This window comes from Chanos chanos, chromosome 10, assembly GCF_902362185.1.
Source record: "Chanos chanos chromosome 10, fChaCha1.1, whole genome shotgun sequence".
NCBI lineage: Eukaryota > Metazoa > Chordata > Actinopteri > Gonorynchiformes > Chanidae > Chanos > Chanos chanos.
Genome location: NC_044504.1, coordinates 19,324,887 through 19,348,349, shown reverse-complemented (window position 1 = coordinate 19,348,349; position 23,463 = coordinate 19,324,887). Strand labels below are relative to the sequence as shown.

Sequence of the window (23,463 nt, the reverse complement as noted above, 5' to 3'; positions counted from 1 at the left end):
ATATATTTCATTATTGTGTTTTGCCATCATGTTGATACAGGATACTGAAAACATGAATAATTTCTGAAGTGTTTGTTACAAAAAGACATGTTTTCAGACTCTGCCACAGTAATCCTTTAAGATGTGTTGGAGTACACTGAATAGAGAGAGCGAGAGTGTGATAAAGAGGGTGTGATAAAGAGAGTGCACAAAAATTCTCCCATCAAGAAGAACCAACATTGGTTGAAAAAAAAGAGAAAAAGAAAAAAAAGCGACTGTTCTTTTGGCTCCACAGCAGCAATGGCTCCCCACCAGGCAATCACTCTGTTTGGAAAATAAACAAAATGACTAACAAAATAAGCTAAATTAAGTGTCTCCTGTACACAGTGTGCATACACACACACATGCACACACATTCACACAAAGAGACCTCCTAATTGGAGGTCCTCAAGAGAAAAAAATGCAACATTTTGTACTGGCTGACTGCGGTTGCACTAAAGAGATTGAGCATGCATTGCAAATGAATAAAAATATAAAGAAAAAGGAATAAATATAAGGGAAAACATCAAGAGCACAGCACGGCCTTTGGTAATTGCATAGTTATCAGGATTGACAGATTGTTTACCCTGTGTCAATCAGTGTCAAATGCTGACTCAAAGCATGAGGGAATTAATTGAGTGAATCATTTACTCTGATTCTACTCAGAGACTTTAAGCCCTACTTGGAAACAATCATCTTCAAAAAGACTGCACAGCACATGTCGTAAATGGACTAATCAGTTTGGCTCTTTGAAAATTTAAACACAAAAATAAGCTATTGATCAAAGTTCTCGGCAGGTTTCATTTCACCTTCCAAATGAATCTTAAGTGACCCTTGACCTACGGACTGAAATGACATTCGTTCTAAAGGCTTGAATGCGTATTGTGAAATTGAGGAGTAAATCTCACACATATTAAAATGTGCTAACTCACACAGTTATTTCAGTATTTGACATACATATGTTACTCAGAGTTACATCACACACCGCTTCACTGATGTGAGTGTAGTATATTTAGCCTTTTGAAAAACAAAGGCAATGAAGAGCACACTGTGCCGGTCAGACTAGCAGGGCTTCCTCAACCCAAAGCCTGTAGTTTAAAGTCGCCTCACCGTCTCCCTCACTTATGTCTTTAAGACTGTGCTAGCATGAGAAAATGGATATGTCCACAATCCAAACAAAGAGGTGTTTCTGAGCTCTTAGTCCACAGGCAAAATTACCCCCTTCCACTCCATTCCACAGACCCCTTCCCCTCTCTGTCTTAGCAAGACCATTGCTGAAGGTAAATGCGCTGTAAAATTCATTTAGAGAGGAACTTCCTCTGATCACAGCGCTGTTGTAGTTTTGGGGTACTTAAGCGGTGATTAAAGATTCTGTGTGGAGCAGCCATCAAGCTTTCCTGCATTTGCACATACACACAAAAACCCCAACTCCAAAACAAACAAGCTAAAAGAATTAGGTCATCAAGGTCATCTGAAGGTGGTGTTGAGATTCCACCTCAATCTGGAGGGATTTAACTCTATTCTCCAGACTAAGCTGACACTGGAAATTGTGCCTAAGTGTCTGAATGAGGCCCAAAGCTTTCATTAGCAGCTCAACACAATGGCAAAAATAGACAGCGTTCTTCTTTCCAGCCATGCCGTCTAACCAGCACTTCAGAAAATCACCCAACAAATTAGCACAGGTGGGGGTGACAAATAGAAATCGAATCCCCAGGGCCTAACCAGCCATGACAGACATTTTGGTAATTTGTAAACGTGGGCTTATTCTGAAGGTGATTTACCTGTAACAAACCATGCGTGGACAGGCTTAGCTCTTGGCTCATAAAACCAGACATGTCATTCATTTCAAGGCCAAAAAACAAACAAACAAAAAAAACCCCACAACAACAAAAAAATAAAAAATCCCCAAAAAACTGTAAACCAAGGAATGCATACTCATTGCTTGAAAATCTTCAGTATTGTAGAGGTGTAATCTTAGCATATTTTCTTAAACAGATAAAGAAATCAAATGTACTCATACACAATGCAGATGTTGCATTACTGTAAAATACAATAATATGAAAGCACTGTATTACAAAACCTTAGTGCACTATGAGACACTGTTGATATTTCAATAATGCAAGGTAAAAATGCAAAAAGTGCCAAACTTTACATTGCAAACAGTCTACACTTCCAAACACGTTTTGTAAAGTTTCCGATCGAGATGAAAAGAAGATTAAAAAGAACATTAATTTATCAAATTAATCGTCCACTATCAAAATAGTTTCAAAACTGACTCATAAAAAAGAATTTCTGTACTTGGACAGCAAGATTTTGGCTTTGACTGTAGCGACGGCTACAACTTTACGAGGCGCTAAAATAAAACGCACAAGTATGTGCTCCCTCCCTGAACAGTGAACTGTTTCATACCAACCAACTAAGGCCTTGTTCTGTATGAATAATCACCTGGCTTAATGAAGCATTCATTGCCACAGCACTCCAAAAGATCACTGACACACATGCACTGTGCTCCTCACAATAGCGCTGAGCTGCACCGGGGAATGCAATTGTCTCAGCTCTGACACACACTAACTCCTTAAAATTCTACAGAGGGCAAGACGGTCTCTCTTTTTTGTAGGAATAATTATAAAAGAAGACCTCTCATTGATGGAAATAACAACTGTTCCTCAGCAGAAATTGTTGTTGTTGTTGTTTTTTTTCCGAACAACTGTGACTGATTCCTTAAAGTTTAAGTGTACCCCTCTATGTGAGCATTTTGTCACTCCTCAAAATTCTTTCTTTTGTTTTTATAGTTAAATATGTCTATCGAATAGTGTTGGATTCCAAACGGTCATATTTTAACAAGGCTATTTATTTTAAATAGTGGGCTGGGGCTCATAGTCTACATGAAACACAATGACAACTTTTCAGATTCCCTCTGGCTGACTGAAATTACAGTATCATTGTGATTCTTCTATATGTCAAAACTAGCATTAGTATTCCATTCAGCTCACTAATCATGTCTCCTTTCAGAAAATATTACTAGTTCAAATTAATATCCCCAGGATCTGAGCCAAAAGCTCGGCTTTTAAATGGAAAGTGCAACAAAAGCAAATGTGAAAAAAGAACTGTGGCTGATGAAACACTACCTCCACTGCCTAAGATGGAGTAAGAAAATCTGCCACAGTGCCTTGTAATTACTTACAGAGCGACTACAAGGTTAAGATGGGTCTAGACAGTCCAATTCAAAAACACCCTTATTTGGCAAATGTTAAAGGCTAGCTAAAAATGGCCATCCACAGATTCTGTAGAGACAAACAAAGACCATGTCCATAACTTCTCAACAGTCATCATGAAAGAGCTACGTAAAGCCTCAACCTGTGGACTGGAGTATTTAATTTCACCATTATTAAACTGATAATGATTATTCACTATAGATGCCTTCCCTACATCAAGGAGAGACATGGTGCCAGCAGCCAGAGATGTAAAGAGATTATGACATTACAGGGTTTAGATGGGCTTGATTATATTCACATATATATATATTCACAAGGGGGTTAACAAGGGGGATGCATTTTGGTCATTTTGCTAACAAGGGAATGACATGTATATCATATATATATATATATATACACACACACACACACACACACACATACACACACACACACACACACACATATACGCATACATACACATATATTGACACATGCACACGCACACACACACATTTGATACTTGTTCATTAACTGGCAGGTAATTAATACAATACAACAAAATAAAATAATATCATATAAAACCATGTTTGATGTTTTATCATCTAAAACATTCTCAAAGAATCAGTACAAAAAGCCAGTTAAGAAATGTGACAGGCATACTGGACGTTGTAAGGGTCGGTAATACAGTGAATCAGAGGCTACATACCAAAACAAAAGAGAACTGTAGCTGTCAGTGACAAATTTGAAAATACCTTTCTCCTATGTAATTCTTGCAGCGCAGGTGTGATGTTAGCACACATGTCTAAGAGAGGTTGGGCATTCAGTGCAGTTAACTGAAGCATGGAGTAGCTAGGACAGGTCAGGGTTCATTGACACTGTGGGTGTTATGCTCTGTTGTTTGGTCTCCCATTGTGGGGGCTTGGTCAGACTGAGACTGGGCCTTCCTCTTCCTGTCCAGGTCCAGAACACTGCTGGGGAACGGCTGGGATGAAGACACTGGTGCACATGGAGAGTTATACAGTGTGAGATGGTAAAAAGCAATGAGCCAGAGAGATGAAAATGAAGTAGAGATGCAGGTGGTGAATGAGACAGTAAGATGTTGGAGAAGACTGGGACGGAGAGACAGGGTTGTGAATGTTGTGACAAAAATGAACTGGTCAGAGGAAAAGGAAGTGACGTATTAGATAATCATTATCAAAGGACTTCAAACTTGAGCACGCTGGGAAAACATATACAAAGAATATGACATATTGAAAAAAAATACTAATCACCTATCACTAAAAACTTTGCTCTATGTTCTAGTGCAGAGACATGCAAAAGAACCGTAACATTCCCTTACAATGCTGCATAATGTTCTCAATGCTACATAACGTTCCCAGTGATACATAACGTTCTCAATGCTACATAACGTTCTCAATGCTACATAATGTTCTCAATGCTACATAATGTTCTCAATGCTACATAACGTTCTCAATGCTAGATAACGTTCACAATGCTACATAATGTTCTCAATGCTACATAACGTTCTCAATGCTACATAACATTCTCAATGCTACATAATGTTCCCAATGCTGCATAATGTTCTCAATGCTACATAATGTTGTCAATGCTACATAACGTTCTCAATGCTACATAATGTTCTCAATGCTACATAACGTTCCCAGTGATACATAATGTTCTCAATGCTACATAACGTTCCCAGTGATACATAATGTTCTCAATGCTAAATAACGTTCTCAATGCTACATAATGTTCTCAATGCTACATAACGTTCTCAATGCTACATAATGTTCTCAATGCTACATAATGTTCTCAATGCTACATAACGTTCTCAATGCTACATAATGTTCCCAATGCTACATAACGTTCTCAATGCTACATAACGTTCTCAATGCTACATAATGTTCTCAATGCTACATAACGTTCCAAATGCTACATGGGAATATATGTTTTTGGGAGCCATTTAAAAAAATAAAGCTAGTCCATCATGATTCTGATTACATTATGGTATAATTTTCAATCAAAGCAAAGTGTAATACTGTAAGACCTTTAACATTCATCACTTATGTCACAGAATACTTACAAATATTTTAATGTGGTATTTAAACCGGCAGGTTACAGAGGCCACAAGATTAAATGATAATCACAATATTTTCTAAAGTTACTTTTAAAAGTCACATCTCGATTATAGTTAAGACATTTTTTATTTTCTACTAAATACAATTGAAGAAGCTTAAGACAACCCATTAGACAGACACAGAGTTTGTGGAGACAAAGAGAAACACAAGGCTCGCCTGATGTTTGAGAGTAGCATAGCGTGTTCTGAGCTGTAGGGGTGTGTCCAGTCTATATCCTAGGTCGTAGTCAGACTGGTGTGAGAGTGTCTTGTGTGTGGGTTATTGTCTGTATGGACTGTAAAGGAAAATGATGAAGCGTAACTCACGGGCGCCCTGAGAAGTTTCCAGCACACACCGGCGTCTCTGTAGAACTCGCTCCAGCTCCGACTGGGTGTTTATGGGTGAGGGTCTAGCCCCTGATAGGGAGGGGGTGGGCTGCTTAACAGTGCTCTGTGTGGTTTAAACACAAAACATCAAGAGAGTGAGGTTCGGTTACAAGCTTCCCATGGCATCTACCACTAATTAACATCACATACATGCAAACATTGGACAATGTTTTATTTTATTTTTTGTAAAATTAACACTAATAAAGAAAAAAACAAATAATCAGCTATATTTTGATGACATGGACATGAAAACAAATTTTTTAAAATGTCAGTTACCAAGATTCCTTTAAGTTCTTGAATGGCAGAATTTGAGGGTATCTGCTCTCTCTGTGGATAAAGAAAATATGGTGTTGTTGTTTTCAGCAAAATTATGATAATACCTAATACTGTTTACCTTCAGTGATAGAAGCCTGAAAGCCTACAGAGAGCACTTCAGCCTCAATCCAGAAACGCACATTTAAGAACAGTCAGTGCTGTCTTCTCATATTATCAAAGTGTACATAATCACGACATCAGTAGAAAATTACTTTAATGTTTGTAATGCTAAGAAAATGTGAATGTCAGGCAAGATATAGCATGTACTATTCTGAAAAATAGACAGGTACCATTACTACACAATCTTCTATTGTTCGAGATACACTGGATCACATAATGCTGTTCAACATCGTTACTTAGAGTAAAATATATATGAAGCATAAATCACTACATGTTTAATACCAAAAACAAGAAAATGAAAGGAACAACTTCCATCAGAACAGATAATAACAGAACAGAACACAAACGTGGGTGTGTTTATGATACCTGTACTGGTCTGGTTCTGCTGGCTGTCTGACTAACAGGTCGGAGATGAACACCCTTTTTTATCCGCTCCATCATCTCTTCCACAGCCTGTTGTCTGACGTCCTTCTCTAAGTCTCACACACACACACACACACACACACACACACACACAAAGTGATTCTCTCATTAGAGGGCAACTTCTGAAAGCTAACTTCACATTTTGCAATGGACTTACAAAAAAAAAAAAAGTCTACAACGTCCCTGGCTATCATTAGGTATTTGATGCACATTCTTTTACAAATTTAGTCAATTATAAATAACATTCATTTACCATATTTTCTCTGTCACAATATTTCTCAACATTAATTACAAACTCAGTGACAAATTCTGAAAAATTTGCCATCAACTTTTTGAACCCTTGTCTTCTCAGTTTGAATGCCTTGTGTGATTGCATGGTGAAGAAATGAGATTTAGGCCTGCGACTTTCAGCAGTAGATACATAACTTGCAAATCTAAGGGGTGCGTGTCCTTTCAATGTCTCCGATTTAGTTTGCAAACTTCTTTAACTTAACTGTTTAAACTTAAAAACAAAACTAACAACGAAGACTGCAGGCCACCTTTTGAAAACCCTCCATTCAAGAGGCCTTCACATCCTCTCCAAAAGTGTTACAATGGAATACACTGGTGACAGAACAAGGGCGGTAGTACAGCCGAGCTACACAAACGATATGACCTCACAACTTGCATTATATTTTCAAGGTTTGTCCTTTGTCGGTGAAAATGGAAAAACATACATGAGTGTGTGACCAAAAACTCAATAGGGAGCAAAATTGTTTGACCTTCAGCATTTAGTAGGTATTGGTACCCATTTTTCTCTACTAGTTTGATGGTCTACAGTTCTTTACTGGAAGAGAGATTACACAGCAAAGGGACAGCCACAGTTGTAATCTTTCTTAAAATTAGATTGTGTTCTTCCCATGAGAACACGGTATACCTAACCATTTCACTGTATTATAATACATATAGCCTACCACGTGAAAATCTTTTGTGCTTTAAATAATACATTTTAAGCACAAAAAGCTAGTTTCTAACACTCATTGACGGAAATGCTTAAAATATAGCTGCACAAATTCAGCATACTCAGTCGAGCCTAAATTTTGGGCAAAACCAAGTGTGTGTGATATTGAGACGCCGCATGAAAAAGAGCATACTGTTCTTTTGTATGTGAGATTGGCAGTGTCTTCTCCCCCTCTTCTCTGTGTTATCTTATACTCCAAGTTCGGGCTCCGCAATCTCTCTCTCACACTCACCCACGCTAGATTTGAGACGTTAAAACCAGATCTGAGATGACTGTGCTGCTTATCTTTCGCCCTTATTTTATGAAATTATAAATAGTTTATACTTTCAATCAGTCAAACCTAAGATTGTGCATTGAATGAACTGAATCATATCGCATCCATTCATATGAAACCGAATCATTACATATAACCTACATCTCTCCGGTATTGCATTGCAGATCATGTATCTAGCTATGTACTGAATCAGTCTGAGAGAGAGAGAGAGAGAGATGCACAGCTCGAATAAATCATTGCTCTAATCTGTGGAAGATTACAGGAGATGCTCCCTGCTCCCCTGCTCCCCTGCTCTTCTTTGTGATGTAATGTAGGGTTTGTTGTGTTATAAACAGACAATCAAACTCTTGAGACACAGACCACGCACTTGTGCAGGTGTTTGAAATACATATCTTCTCTGGATCTTGAATAAAGATTATTTTTTATTCTTGTGACATTTCAAGTAAGTCTCTCAGAATTCCCCAAAAGTGACAGAGCTGATAACCCAGTGAAACGCATCTCTGGACACCGTGGAATGCTTCTGATTAGAAACTGTCAATCAAGTTGCTCTTGCCATGACTTCATTACAACATAACTTACAGTTAGTACCAGAGTAAGCAGGAAATGTACTCTGATATACAAAAATACATAACATTAGCTAGTATGCACTTGGCCAGTTAGTGCAAGTTTGTGTTTTTACCTGGTTCTTTTGCTGAGTCTTGCTCCACTAATGGAATATCATTACTGACCCCCTTTCTTTTTCGAAGCATTGATAGAAGTGAACTAGAAGAAAAAACATCAAACGTGAATGGAATAAGACAACTGTAACAGTGTGTGTGCACTCTGACCACCAATAAAAGATTAAGGTAAATACTCAATCACTTATCAGTGAATGACTGCTAGTGTACTAGTGTTTTTTGAGAGTTTACCCTTTAAAGCTACAAAACAAAATATGGTCTGGAATGTGTGTCTGTGAAATCTCTAATATGTATCTGTATCTGAAACTAAACATGCATCTTTTAGTGCTGGTGACTCTGTTCTTACCTAAGAGGGTTGGAGGCAGGAGCAGGAGGAGGTGGGGGAGGAGGTGGGGGAGGTGGAGGGGGTGCTGGAGCTGGTATAGGGTTTGAGATTTGTTGAAGTTTCTTCTGTAGCTGCTCCACTAAAAGGCAAGGAACAAATCTAAAAAATCTATAGAATCAGCAGCTGTAACTCTGAGACATAAGACTTGGCAGGTGTCAACATTAATGGTCATAAAGTGCTACTGGGATACTATGTAAACATGTAAGAACCATGTGAGAAGTTTGCTCAAACAGTAGATGTTAGTCTGCTATATTACTACTCACATATAAACTGAAATAACTTCAACTATTAGTGTTAAGAGTACTTCAAACCTTCATGTTAAAGCTGTTTCAAAGGGTAAAGTAGCTCGTTGTTGCTGATAAACAAATATATTTGTCAACCCTGTCTACCTGTAAACCTGAGGTCCTTAGCCTCTGTTTCTGCTTTGGCACATTTCTCCAGGCATTCTCTTTTCTCCTCTTCCAGTAACTCTGTTTTACACTGCAGTGCTGTCAGCTCTCTTCTCAACTCAGAGCTCTGTAGCTGCTCCTCCATTAACTTCATCTGAAAATGTGTAACCAATGAGAAAACAAGACCAGGCCTAACCAACAACAACAAAGGAAAATCAGACAAAACAGGTTGACCAGTCAAAAAGAACTAAGGATAACCAAAACAAGAACACTGAGATATTTACACTGACTTCATTGAAAAACGGCCATACTAAGTTTTTAAATTGTCATTAGTCAAAAAACTGTGGCTTAACAGTAAATGAAGTTTTTTTTTTTTGAGTAAACATTGATAAAAACTAACAATGTATGCAGGACCTTTATAAACACGATAAAATGTTCATATTCTAATGCTTCAGCATTGCATATAGAAGAAAGTGTTGAGCGGTGGTTTATTTACTGAGTGTGTGCATGTACACATGCACATACACACACACCACACACACACACACCACACACACACACACACACATACAGACCCCTTCAGAGCAGAGCACAGAAGTTGCACAAAGATACCACCTAAAATAGCCCCTGTGGTGATAATTGCTGATAAGTAGCTTCGGAATAGTGCCAGGCTTTGGTTTTGCAGTTCCTCAAATAATATGTTAATTATTCTTTAAATGGAGGGCACAGCTCACCTTTTCTGCTCCAGCGCAAGGGATCAGTGATCCCACTCTTTAGTAATTGTCAGAATCAATTTGAATGGTGCCTCTAGTGTCTTTATTATGTTGGTTGCTAACAGTTGCTGCCATAAGTGCTCCTGGAGGCAATTATGACTCCAAAGGGCAACACCAGCTTTAATTGATTTAATAATTCTCTCTCAGGCTTTTCAGCAGCATACAAATATTTGATCTGGGCACAAAATGAAAGGGATGTTTTACCATCTAAAATGAAGCAGTACAAATATTGTTAGTATGCCAAGATGATATACTGTAAGCATATGCTTGAAATACACACATCATATGCTATGGTGTTCCACAGGAGATCAGAAACTCTTGTTCTATTTAACAGCTCCTTTCCTTCAAAAATGAAAACCCAATGTACTGTCAGTGAGAATAATACTCTAATCAATGTTTTTTTCCATCTGTTTCATCAAATTAATCTCAGTTTATATCAAGAACAACAGAAGAGGAGCTATAATGCTTATCCCTTACAAGTACCAGCAATGTGTGTCCGCATGTATGTAGTGTTCCTTGTTGATCACCAGAGAGTGTGAGCAGTGTATAGCGTATATCTGTGAGTGTGTGTAAACGTGTGTGTGCCCGTGTGTGTGTGTGTGTGTCTATGTGCTCGCATGATGGATTTCTTGTTCCTGACCTGTTGCTCGTGTTCCAGTCTCTGGGTTTCGAGGGTCTGAGTGAGTCTGGAGACATCACTGAGGGCATTTTGTAGGGCCTCACTGGGAGAGACACTCTGCAGTATGATCTGACTCTGTCTGTTCAGCTTCTTCTGCTCCACCAGCATCTGCCCATACCAAACCACAGACAACACAGCACAAGCCACAGAACACGTCCAATACGGTACACAGTACTTAAACTGCAGCACTCTCACAGCACTTATAGGACAACACTCTATAAAAATGTGTGTACTTCAAAGGGAGCATTAGCTGAAGTAAACTCTAATGGATATGGAGTGTGTAATGAACAAAACACTCCCCTAATTAACCTAGTTATGCTGGAGAGTATACCAATACTGTACAAAGCCTTGTTGGTTGTTTCTGAAATATTTCACATGTATATCAACATTTGCAGAATGAACGACAGAGTCCCCCCATGTCATTACGATTGCTATAAGCAACCTGAGGTGAATGTAAGTCAAGAGTACACTGTACATACATTCCATACACAACATCAATATGAGACTGTATTTTAGTAGGTCAAAAAGCTGTATGACAGAATCCTGTTTAGCCATATTGCCTCCTTATGAGATGTGTCTGGGCGGAAGAAGCTCTAGTGTATTAATTACAGATGAATAGGAGTGTAAGACTGACAGATGCGTCTGCTCAAATCCCCTAAGCTCATTAGTAATGAGCAGATAGACCAAAGCTTGCCTCTCGTGCAAATTTCTCAGCCTCTGAGCGTAAGTCTCTCTCTAGTTGTAGATCTCCCTGCAGGGCCTCAAATTCCTCCAGTGCATACATGGACACTGAGATTACAGGACAGTGTGTACACACACACACAAACACACACACACACACAAACACACACACATACACACACACGCACATGCACGTGCACGTGCACATGCACATGCACACCCATGCACACACACACACGCACATGCACGCATGCACACGCACACCCATGCACACACACACATGCACACAAACACACACGCAGACACCCACGCAAACACACACAAACACACACATACACACACCCATGCAGACACACATAGAGAAAGAACATTTAATATTTAAAGAGAGAGCCTCAAGTTTCAAAGACAAAATCAAGACACTCCAAAGTCATTAAACTACAAAAACAAGACAAATCCTCAGAGGTTAATGTGTTACATCTCTGTACAACGAAATTCTTTCTCTTCTTTTAGGATTTTCTGAAATTCTCAAAAGCATTTATTCACACAATGAGAATTTATTGAGTAAATAAAAAACATTTTGAGAGGAAGATTATTCAAGCAACACCTCAGTGAAGAAAACAGTCCATTTTTGATTTGTATAGTGCAGAGTGTGAAGTGCAGAGGTTACTGAAGATGGCTTATTAAAGGCCTCACGGCAGATTCTCCTATATATAGTGAAAAGACAGTGATGGGCGAATGGGGATAATACAATTAGATTTGAGATTGCTCTACATTACATATAAAAATATGTGTGTTGTTGTCAGGGAATCACCCCACACTCTGAGCACAGTGAAATGGCTCAGCCCTCACTTGACTTTTCCGGAAAAATACAACACCACTCAAGGTCGGCACACACAAAAGGCTCCTTGGAGCCGATGCCTTAATTGCCTGAAGCAGGAATGAGAACAAGAATTCTCTCTCAGGACAGGTAGAGCTGAGAGGGAAAATACTGAGGTGGGGAAGACCTGGACTGACCTCTGTTGCACTTTGCCAAAAGCTTCTTTTGTTGAACTGTTTCAGCAGTCAAAAGAGTCTTATCACGTTTTTCTGTGAGGAGCTGAAGGAGAAACAAACATGAGGGGAAATAGGTTATTTCAATTGTGTTTTTAACTTGACATTGATGGTGTTAGTCTGTGGCACTTAGAATATATTTCTATTATGCTCTATATTTTTTTATTTCCTCATTTTGAAAGACACATTGGGAAGTACAAATTGTAAAAGATGACATTAGAATACTTAAAGCTTGATGCAAAAAAAAAACAAACAAACCTTGGGCCCACGAAGCAAATGCTGAAAGGTTTGAAGCAATAAAAAAATGGACCAAGTAAGACTGGTAACCTTAAGTTATACAAGAATTGCATGTGGCACTTATGGAGCTGGTTATAGGGCTGGTACGTGCTGATGAACGGTTCTCCGTAAATATTTGTGACCACAATATTAAACCTTTCACTTACAGCCTCTCTAAGGTGTTGAAGTTGTCCTCTTGCTGCCTCCAGGTCAAGAGCCATTTGCTTTTTGTCATTTAATAAGGTTTCCATTTTATCCCGTAGTTCTGTCCCAGTTAAAAACAAAAATTGTAAATGGGCACTGAGATTCTGAAGTACGAAGAGTATCCATTTGTGAAGCCACAGGTTAAAAACAATCCAACACGATGTATGTCATTTGCCGTATAAGCAACACTCTGATGAAATCTGGAATACTTATCTGGTTACACTGTAGTTGTGACTAATGTGTGTACACTGCAATGCATTGTGGGGTAGTGACAACAACATACCTGTGATTACCAGATGGCAGTGAGATGAGGTGCAGCCACCATCCTTCTCTTGTTCTTCCTCCTCATCCTCTTCATCATCCAGATTGATCTCCGCAAGCACATTTAGTCCCAGATGAGCCATGTACAACATACTCTTCCTCTTCAGGGATCTGTTCTCCCTGTTCAGCTATGAAAACAAAGAGAGGGACAGGGAGAAAATGAAAAAGAGAAAAATAGAAAGTACAGTGGGAAATTAATTTAATTGGCACCAGCAGCATTGCCGCCTTAATAAAGGTTCAATCTAAAAATAAAATGAAATAGCTTTTTCCAGCATGTTCTGGAACGAGGAACAGACCATACAATCTGATTTTGCCGGGAATCAAAGTCTTCTTATTTATGGGTGTAATTTGTGTGTAAAAAAAAAAAAAAAATAGGCACCTGAAATGCCACAGATGATATAACACACAGGACAGTGATTTTGCTGCATTTTCCACTGAGCAGAAGCATATGAGGAATCAAATATAATCAGCAGCAGTAAGGTGGTCCTGTTATATGAAACGTTAGCCCACACACATCCAATTCTCCTCAGTCAAACTACACCACACCAGCAGGCACAAAGGAAAAAAGCAAAATAGCAGCCGTACTATTACAAATGCCCTCAGAGGGTGTGAAAAAATAAGAAAAAAAACCTTCACATAATTGTGAATCCATTAACGTACATGCATATGGACATGGCACTTCTGCACATATACATGCTTGCATTGATTTATGAAGCCTTGTTGGAATTTGTGTAAAATTGGTCATACGTGCGTTAATTAAGAGTATTAAATGGAGATGACTGGAGCCAGTGATTGGGGAATATCACGTAAATCATGCATATTTCTTGATGACATTGTGGTCAGAGTAGAAAAAAAGTGGCCTCTTTAAGAGTGGCCTCTTTAAACAAGGCATTTCATTAATGACAATCTGGACCTGACAGATTGCAGCTATTCCATTTCCTCCTATAATGCTCCTGTCTGAATGCATCTTTTAGAGAGGAAAAAATGCAATCAACAACATATAATACTGAGATAAACACGGACATTCTTTGATAATAATTTGCCATTGATGAGAGTCAACATATGAAATTACACAGTGGCAGAAATCAGTCGGGGCTTCCAGACGAGCATCCCTGCGCTGCAGAGGTCACTATTAGCGTGTGCCGGCCCCCTCATCTCCTTTGATCAGACATCAAAACAAAATGTCATGTGTTTGGATTGCGTTTTTGATTTGACTGCTGCCACCTGACCACGTTTCTCCATTATGGCTTTTTAATTCAAAATGTTGGAGGGGTTTAAGAAATTGATTATGATTTTTTTTGTGCTACTCTTCACTAGCACTGGCCTTGGAAGCTGCTGACAGGCAAAATTACTAACGTTATGGACAATGAATCAAATGCCTAAGATATGGACGTCATTAGAACAGATTCCACTCTCCCCCTTCCAATCACACCAACCAAAATATTTTTTGACTGATTTAAATATAAATTGGAAATGAGGCAATGCTGTAATTTTCACAACATAGCCTTCACATTGAAAAATACGGAAAAAATAAAATAGTTTCTTACATTCTTACCTGCCATTATTCAAATAAGACCAAACTTAGAATTGTGCAATCTACTTCAGGGGGCTAGAAATAGATAGGTGGACTGATGATTATTTCTCACTCAAGAGATGCATGCTCTAACACAGAGGCATGTGAAAGACTGCTAGCTGACGACCTAAGAACTGCTCTACGTCATGTGATCACACTGTAGACTGAGTACTGCTCTACGTCATATGATCACACTGTAGACTGAGTACTGCTCTACGTCATGTGATCACACTATAGACTGAGTACTGCTCTATGTCATATGATCACACTATAGACTGAGTACTGCTCTATGTCATATGATCACACTATAGACTGAGTACTGCTCTATGTCATATGATCACACTATAGACTGAGTACTGCTCTATGTCATATGATCACACTGTAGACTGAGTACTGCTCTATGTCATATGATCACACCGTAGACAGAACAATGTTCTATACAGCACTGATGTAGTGCATTATCAGTAAGTTACACGAATCAACAACTTCCTTCTGAAAATAGTTAAGTTAGTTCTCAAGTATTGTATCTACTTGTGTAAGTGTTGACTATCCTCAGTCTAGGGGACTCAACAAATAATGCACTTTTATTGTGGAGCAGCACAAGCACAGAGATATTAATTATCAAGTCCATGTTGAATTGGTAGTGTTGTCACTGAAAGAAAACGTGCAGTCCTGTGAGTTCTCTGAGCTGGAGTTAAGAAACACTGACTCACAGTAAAACACATTTGGCTAAATAACACGAGGTGAGGGAGATAAAAGGCTAAATTTGTAAATACATAAATATAAATAAAATGGTGATGTTTCCATTTGTAGTCTCAGTGTAATGGGTCTCTCCAGGTTCTGAAACATTTCAATAGGGCGTCACAAACCAGAGAGCGCAATTGCACGCTTGGTCTTTGGCAGTCCTCAGTTAAAGATGAATGCAATGTATCAACTCCCGCACAACTGTTGTTTGTATAGTGAAATTGGAACAGAGAATTGAGAACAAATGAAACAGGGGAGGAGGGTGAAGTGAATGAGAGAGGCAGAACAAAAGAGCAGGAAAGGGGGTGAGGCTCCTATTCTTTTATCACCTAACAGTGTATATGATTATGTTTCACACTGAGATAACGTAAATGCACAAAAGTCCAGAGCATAAGCTTATTGCAAGCAAAATATAGATTCTTCCATTTCATGGCCTCATGTAAGTTTTGGTCATACATTTGGTCCTTAAAACATCAGCTGTCTCATCCTTTTACCTCCTGTTCACACTACAGACAATCTCTTGTCTGTGCTGCTGTTTTCTCATCTCTCTCTCTGTATGAGGTTATCAGAGGCTATCATGGCAGGCTCCAAAAGCAAGCTGATTTTACCATCAAAAGACCCATATACGTCTACAATCATTCTAGACTTCAACTGTCGCAGAAGCCCAGGTCGTGCTAATGTAATTTGTTGAATGAATGCTCAATGCAGTTACCACTTGAGACTATCAACTCCATAAGCCCATAGCGCAATAATATCTCAGAGAATGGAAGTGAGAGGAATGAACACCAAATTGAATATTTTTCCTTAAAAAATGCCAGTTAGGTAGTTATTCAGAGAATGAAAGGAACAGTTTTGAATGCAGTTTTAAAAATGCTGAAGGACAACTTGTCTTTACAAGAAGAAACACACCAAAGAAAGTCACTAAAAACAGATAAGAAATGTTTATGGCACTGAACTAATTACTTTTCCTCAGTGATGTATACACGGATGTCAAGCCTCTTCAGAGAGAGAGAGAAAAAAAAACTTGTCATTTATAAACCGCTGTGCAGGACACTAGACTTTGACAGACAATCTGTCAAACAAATCTTTTAGGCCATCAAGATTCCTCGTTTGATGGTGATGAATAAATTACTGGAATTATATCATTTCTACTCAGATTCAATGAATTTCAGTTTTTCTATTCATCGAGGAAGAGGATAATGCCATTTGTCCAAATTTCCTCCTGAATTACGCTGTGCTGCATAGCTTTTTCTTTTATTCTGCTTGTCATGCTGTGTTATTGAGTTGTGCTGACTTGTGTTTTGTTTGTGTTTGCTGTATTGCGTGGCACTGTCTTATGCTATGTTGTGCTATGTCATATTTTGTGGTGCTGAACTCCATTGGCCCTGCGATGGACTGGTGACCTGTCCAGGGTGTTTCCCCGCCTTACACTCAATGAACGCTGGGACAGGCTCCAGCAACCCCCGCGACCCTAATTAGGATAAGCAGCTTTGAAAATGAGTGAGTGAGATGAATGAGTGAACTCCCCTGTGTGTGGCTGTGTCGTGTTGTGCTGTGTTGTGGCTTTATTGTTTTATGTTGTGTTCTGTTGTGTTTTCTTGTTATGCACCACTATGTTGTGTTGTGTTTACTATGCAAGGCTCCGCTGCGTTGTGTTTTGTTTTGCCCGGCCGTTTTTTCTAGTTTCATGTTTGCTGGACTGTGTCTTTCTATTCTGTGTTACATTGTGTTGTGTTAGTAGTGCTGTGCTAATCTGTCTGGAGTGTTGTGCTGTGTTCTGCCTGTTGTGTTTTGATGTGATCTGTCTGCTGTGCAGTGGTGTGTTGTACTGTGTTCTGCCTGTTGTGTTTTGATGTGATCTGTCTGCTGTGCATGGTGTGTTGTACTGTGTCTTGTTTTTTTTTGGTGTTAAGTTAAATTATATGCAATGCCGTACTGTGTTTTGCTCTCTGTGTTTTTTTGTCTTGTGCTGTGCTGCATTAATCCTGATATGATGATGGTGGAGCAGGACATCCCTAATTGGACGCGTCTTGTTCAAGACCAAACCTCTGTACTCCCTGGTATTTTTAAGGCCATTATCATAACTCAGCAGCTCAGACAACAAACCAGACAGACAATAGCAGCTTTAATATGGCTAGGGGTGTTACTATTTTTCTTCATATTTCCAACATTTGTCACTTAACGACAGTAAGTTTTGGCCCACTTTTCCTCTCTCCAAATCTGTTATTGAACATATAGGACACGATTAGCCAGCTTTCTTATCTATGTCAAAGTTTTTCATGTTTGGTTTGTGCATCCATCTTAATAGTTTTAAATCATGTTCAGTTTACTGATATGTACACTGATCGCTCAGATATTCTCAATCAGTGTCGTTTTTCTGTGCCCACTACACTTAGTGTGCACTGTTGTTCAGGCAGCATTGAACATGAAGTACAAACACAGTGAATTCCCTCCGCAATATCTCTCCCAAACTCACTCACCTTGGAGGCCAAAGCCTCCACACTCTGTCTGCATGTCTTCTCAATCTCCAGATTCTCTTGAATATTATTCACCTCTTCAATGACCTTATGACACACTGAAAGCAAGAGCAGAGTTCTTTCATCAACACAGCATGAAATAAAGAAATTTTCTTTTTACCTCTGCTTCATAATCACTCATTTCTGAAAGTGAGAAGAGTAAACATGGACCTTGATATATGTTATGCGAACTGTGAGACCAAACAAGGTGTTTAAAAGAGAGAGAGGAGAGCTAGACAGGGCGTGTAACAATGCAAGCGTTAGTTTGTACACAGATTTAAGCAGACAGTAGACTGGAACACAATCAGGATTAGATTGGAACAAACGCTCTCTTACATTAGCTGTCCCAGTTTTTTTGTAATCTAACGACTGCTTGACAAAAAAAACCAAAACAACAATTTAAAGTTGTCTTTATATTAACATTACTTAAAAACATTATCCTTTTTACACACACCAGCAGGGACAAAACTGAATTGTTTGAGAGTGTTTTGTGCACATTTTCAATAGCATTTACTCAATGGATAAAAAATGCTCTGCTCCTGCTATCTTTCTTTCCTCTTCCGGAGGAATGACGTTTCTTCTCCTACTACACTTCAGATCAGAACTGAAAGGCCTAGTAGATTTTGTACGCAACACTACTAGAATAACTTTGGTTTTCACTGCCACTTTCAGTTGGATGACCTATACCAGTGAAGCTTTACTATACTATTTCCATGCTCTTACAGCCCACTTACAGCATGAATGACTAGTTTTTTTCACGTATCCTGAGTTTCAACTGGGAGCTAAGGCTTAAACCTTCTAGGTAACGTTTTCCTTTTGTCTGATTCATTGAATTGAGGTCAGCAAAAGTGACAAACAACCTGTCTAACAGAACAGACAGGTGGAGGACCACATCGACAAGAAACAAGGAGGGGACAAAACAAATGCCAACATTAGAGAACGCATTCAGAGCGTTGATGCTGGCTCCGACACAACAGAGTGATGAAGGGCTCTGATTTAACAAGTTTGAAAGAAAAAAAGAAAATCAGTTGAAATTCATAGAGACACACTTAATGCCCAGAACGATGACATTATTTGTGGCCGTAATCACAAACTGCAGTGGATGACAGCCAGCTTACTGCCACTTAACTAATTAGACATTGTGGTCGAGGAGGGAAAAAACAGGAATTAACACCATCATGGCGAGCTGGTCCCTTTTCCAATGACACCTAATTAAAACTTGATGAACGGCTAGGCTTCCGATATCAAAGTTCCTGCTGCATCTCTTTCCTCCGTCAGTCATTTAAGAGCACTTAACTGCCAGTTGCACCTCCTTCTCTCGCTTCCTCTCCCCCCACCTCTCTCTCTCTCTCTTTTTACTTTCTCTCTCCCTCCCACAAACATAAAGCAGCCCACCACACTCAGACAGCAAAGGATGACTTCAACTAAATGACATGTTAATTGTAATTACTGGTAAGCATAGTAAATAAACAGTACTGGGAGTGATGAGTGTATGGGGTGAAGAGGTAGTGGTGGTGGGAGGGGACCTCCACATGTCAAACCTGGCAAGCTTAATTGTAAGTTTCAGCCTCCCCTTCATCACACCATCGAGAAATCTTTTTTTATTTTTCCTTCCTTTTCTCTCTCTCGCTCTCTTGCTCTCTCTCTCTCTCTCCTTCTCTCTCTCTCTCACTCTCTCTCTCCTTTGCTGTGTGTCTGTCTCCCTTGTTCCTCTTTCTACCTCCTATCAGGGAAGACAGTGATTACCACAGTGCTGACATGCGGCATAATGGTATCAGCCCCTCCGACAGAGCAGTGAATTAAATTGTATCTGCAGTTGTGCTGAAGCCTTGATGACGGGGGCACATGCCTTTGTGGTGTTATCATTAGAACACAATGGTCATGTTGTCATCAACCTTGCCATAGCCAATTGAAAAGACATGATTGTGTGTTGGGGGGCTTTTTCTCTCTCCCTCTCCCCCCCCGCCATTCCGTTGTGAATAGAAGCAATTTTCCGAGAGCTATGAAATCACGTAATAGGTCCTAATATGCAGCTGCTTGGCACTGGGAGGCAGCCACTATTTAAGTGGAAATCACACGCAATATGTGTATGTGGGCTGAAGAACACATGCAAACATGAGCAAAGGCCAAGATTATTCAAAGAGCTGCAACAAAATCAAACATCAAACAATCACCTTTTTCACGTATCGAAACGTGAAATTCGAACATGTTTCTTATTTTTTTTTAATAAAATAAGAATAAAATGATATGCAGCCATTTCTTTCTCTCTCTCTCTTTTTTCAGTTTGGTCTGTACGGCTCTATTGGCTATGCATGACATGAAACTACATTTCTGAATACATATATTAGTGACAAAGTAGCAATATGTGAGAATATCTTTCTAAAAGTGAAGAGCCAGCCAGCTGACTCTGAGACTCTAGCACAGGTCTTCATTTTGAATCCCATTCATGTTTAAATGATTAAAACAGCCCTTTACCTTTATTCCCTGAGCTGATAACACCCTATTTCTCAAGGGGAGCATACATAGGGTCATGTCCCATTTTAAAGAAATAGGAAGAGCTAGTGCACTACATCGTCATCGGAATTTGCAAAAGATTTTCAAGTCTAACTAAGTGCAGAAATGAATTAGCAAATATAGAAAACATGGCTGTGATACTAAACTCTAGCAACTGGACAACTTGGTGATCAGTTTTCAACCTTGGTTATTTGACTTATGGGCAGTAACCCTCTTGCAGTGAAGGACGTCTTATGTCGTTGAAGGGTGTGTTTGTGACTAACTGCAACATATCTTTCAAGGTTCAAAGGTCCAGAATGTGCATACAGGTGGGATATAGCTCCCTACAGTAGTAAAAATAGTGAAAGACAAGATTGCTACAAGATTGTTGATGGTATTAGAAATCCGACTGATGCACCAATTGTAAGTCGCTTTGGAAAAAAGCGTCTGCCAAATAACTAAATTGCAAATTGCAAATTGCTACTGTAACAAACTGGCTATTAGGTGAATTAGTGAAATTACTAGAAATAAAATGTATGTATTTTTAAAGACTTACGTTGTTCAAACTCATCGAGTTTGCGTAAGGCCTCATCTCGTTCCTCCTGCATTTGTTTACACTGATATGTCCAGTAAACAAACAACAGTAACAAGAAGGAGAAAGGAAAAGATTATTCTCATGAAAATTGCTCAAAGTTCATAAGTCTTGTAGCACATATAGCAGAGCATCCCATAGACAGCAATATAGTTACAACAAAATGATATAAAGTAAAAAAGGCCTTATCAAAACCAGCATCACAAAAGCAGTCAATTTTAAACTGAGACATTCTGTTTAATTATCCCTTCCATTGGCCCTTTATGTGCAAAGCAAGATGTTATGGTAATAATGTTTGAATATCAGTGAACAAAGTCTAACGTCCATCTAGACACAGCAAATTTTGCTCTCAAACTTCACAGCAGTACAACTTCCCCTATCACAAAACAACAGAGATGAAATGAGAATAACAACACTTAAAAAACACTGACCTCCATCTTGGTGCTTTCATGTTCTTTCTGTAGTGCCTCATACTGCTGGAGAGCTGTTAAGATACAAGGACTCCAGTGTGTCATGGTTAACCGTTTACAGACAATGAGAAAACTATGTATTGTACAGTTTTATGTTTGTCATTGAAAAGGACTGCTTTAACTGGAAATTCCATGTGGAAGAGAGACTGCACGGTTCCATCTGCGTCTCACATAAAATTTATTTACAACAGTAATTTCCAGTCTGAATTTAGACTGCAGAAGTTCCTAAAATAAATATGTCTGAGTGGATTGTGTGAGTGAAGCTAATCCTCTGGAAGAAATGTGGATAGCCATACAGCACATGACTGACTGACTGACCTTAATACGAGGCACAGTTCACTGGTGTAGCTTATAAATAATAAAGTGAACTGAAACAATTCTGTTTACTTTTGTGGTGTCTTCTAATAGCTTGATACCACAACACAGCTGTGTTGGTACCAGTTATATGGCAGAGAGCAAGTAAAGTGTTAACTGTCAACTTTATATGCGTGGCAGAAGAAAGGACTCATCTTTGTCTCTAGTTTCAATTTTGTTAACCAGGGGAAGTGTTCTCTGCCAGGGTACAAGAACCATGTCATGTGCTTACTCTGTGTGTGTGTTTAGGGGGAGGGTGTAGTCTGCTGTTCCAGTGACCACAGAAAAATACATATTGCATGTCTGGCAACATAAATTTTACATGTCTTTGTGTTAGCTGAGTGTAATGGACATACAGAAAGCAATAAGTTTTCATTTTAACGTTGAAATGGATCTGGGCAATTCCACTTGGATTTGTTCATCTATATGGATTGTTGCACCTTAACAAGAGTAATTAACAATTATTCTTTGTTTTAAACGTTCACAAGCAGCACAACATTGCAACACCGAATTTCCATAATGATGATGAATTCTCCCTGATGGGTCAAAGTACAATGCTGTAGTCCTATTTCATGGGCACAGTGTCTTCTGAGCTGAATTTCAGGGACTGCCTCAGCTCAAAAACGAAAGAGATTTTTTTTTTGTAAAAAGAAAGAAAGAAAGAAAGAAAGAAAGAAATGCGCGGACTGTAAGCGCGATAATCGATATGATACACTAATGGTCTGTACACTCTGACCAGCTGTTGTAAATGTCACTTTAGGCAAGAGTATCAGGCAACGACCTTAACTCACTTGTTGTTCATAAGAGGAATAAGAGGAGGTAGAGGTCACCACATTAAAATAAGGAGCTCTTTCGAGGTCATACTCAAATGGACATTGGTTAAGAAAGTTTTCTCTGAAGATTTGGAAATCTTCAATCACGGCACACTACGACAAAGTCCTGTACTATGCGAGGAGAGGAAAAACAGTCCCAGGTGTTCAAGGTCTCAAGACAGAAATTTCGAGAGTTCTCAGGCAACACTTACCTTGATTTGAGAGATCTGAAATGGTCTTCAAATGTTGAACGTCGTCTGAGGTGGCCATTTATACAAAATAATGGAAATTGACTAGCCCTTGTCTAAGCGTGCAGAACGCGTGGAACAGGAAATGACACATCTGCGTACCTGTGATCGCTACAGCTTTTTTCTGTCAGAGCAATTTGTCGTACCAGCCCTCGCATGGTACAACTGTTTACCTGAGACTAATGCGCACATGATTCTATAAATTCATTTAGATTAAATAAAATGTTGTCGCTACTGTGCTTGTCCTGACCTGACAATTTGTCGGACATTATATCTCATTAGCAGTCATAAATGTTAGCCCGACATCCCATGGTCCTTGAAATGGAAATGACCCGATTTCCAATGACATAACTGTTAGTGTGACTCGAGTCAAAGA

At 39.1% G+C, this 23,463-nt stretch overlaps 1 protein-coding gene across 1 annotated transcript; it reads right to left on the bottom strand.

Moving 5' to 3' along the window:
- Nucleotides 1–280: 280 nt before the first annotated feature.
- On the bottom strand, nt 281–23,109 carry shtn1 (shootin 1). Its single transcript, XM_030787081.1, has 17 exons — nt 23,052–23,109; nt 21,635–21,687; nt 21,168–21,228; nt 18,083–18,177; nt 13,248–13,413; nt 12,928–13,025; nt 12,449–12,530; nt 11,448–11,542; nt 10,715–10,861; nt 9,302–9,455; nt 8,874–8,991; nt 8,530–8,612; nt 6,520–6,626; nt 5,995–6,045; nt 5,659–5,782; nt 3,968–4,211; nt 281–303 (listed from the first exon to the last, which is right to left on the bottom strand). The coding sequence occupies exons 1-16, from the start codon at nt 23,107–23,109 to the stop codon at nt 4,075–4,077; spliced, it is 1,629 nt and encodes a 542-aa protein (XP_030642941.1). The 3' UTR covers nt 281–303; nt 3,968–4,074.
- Between the last annotated feature and the right edge of the window lie 354 nt (nt 23,110–23,463).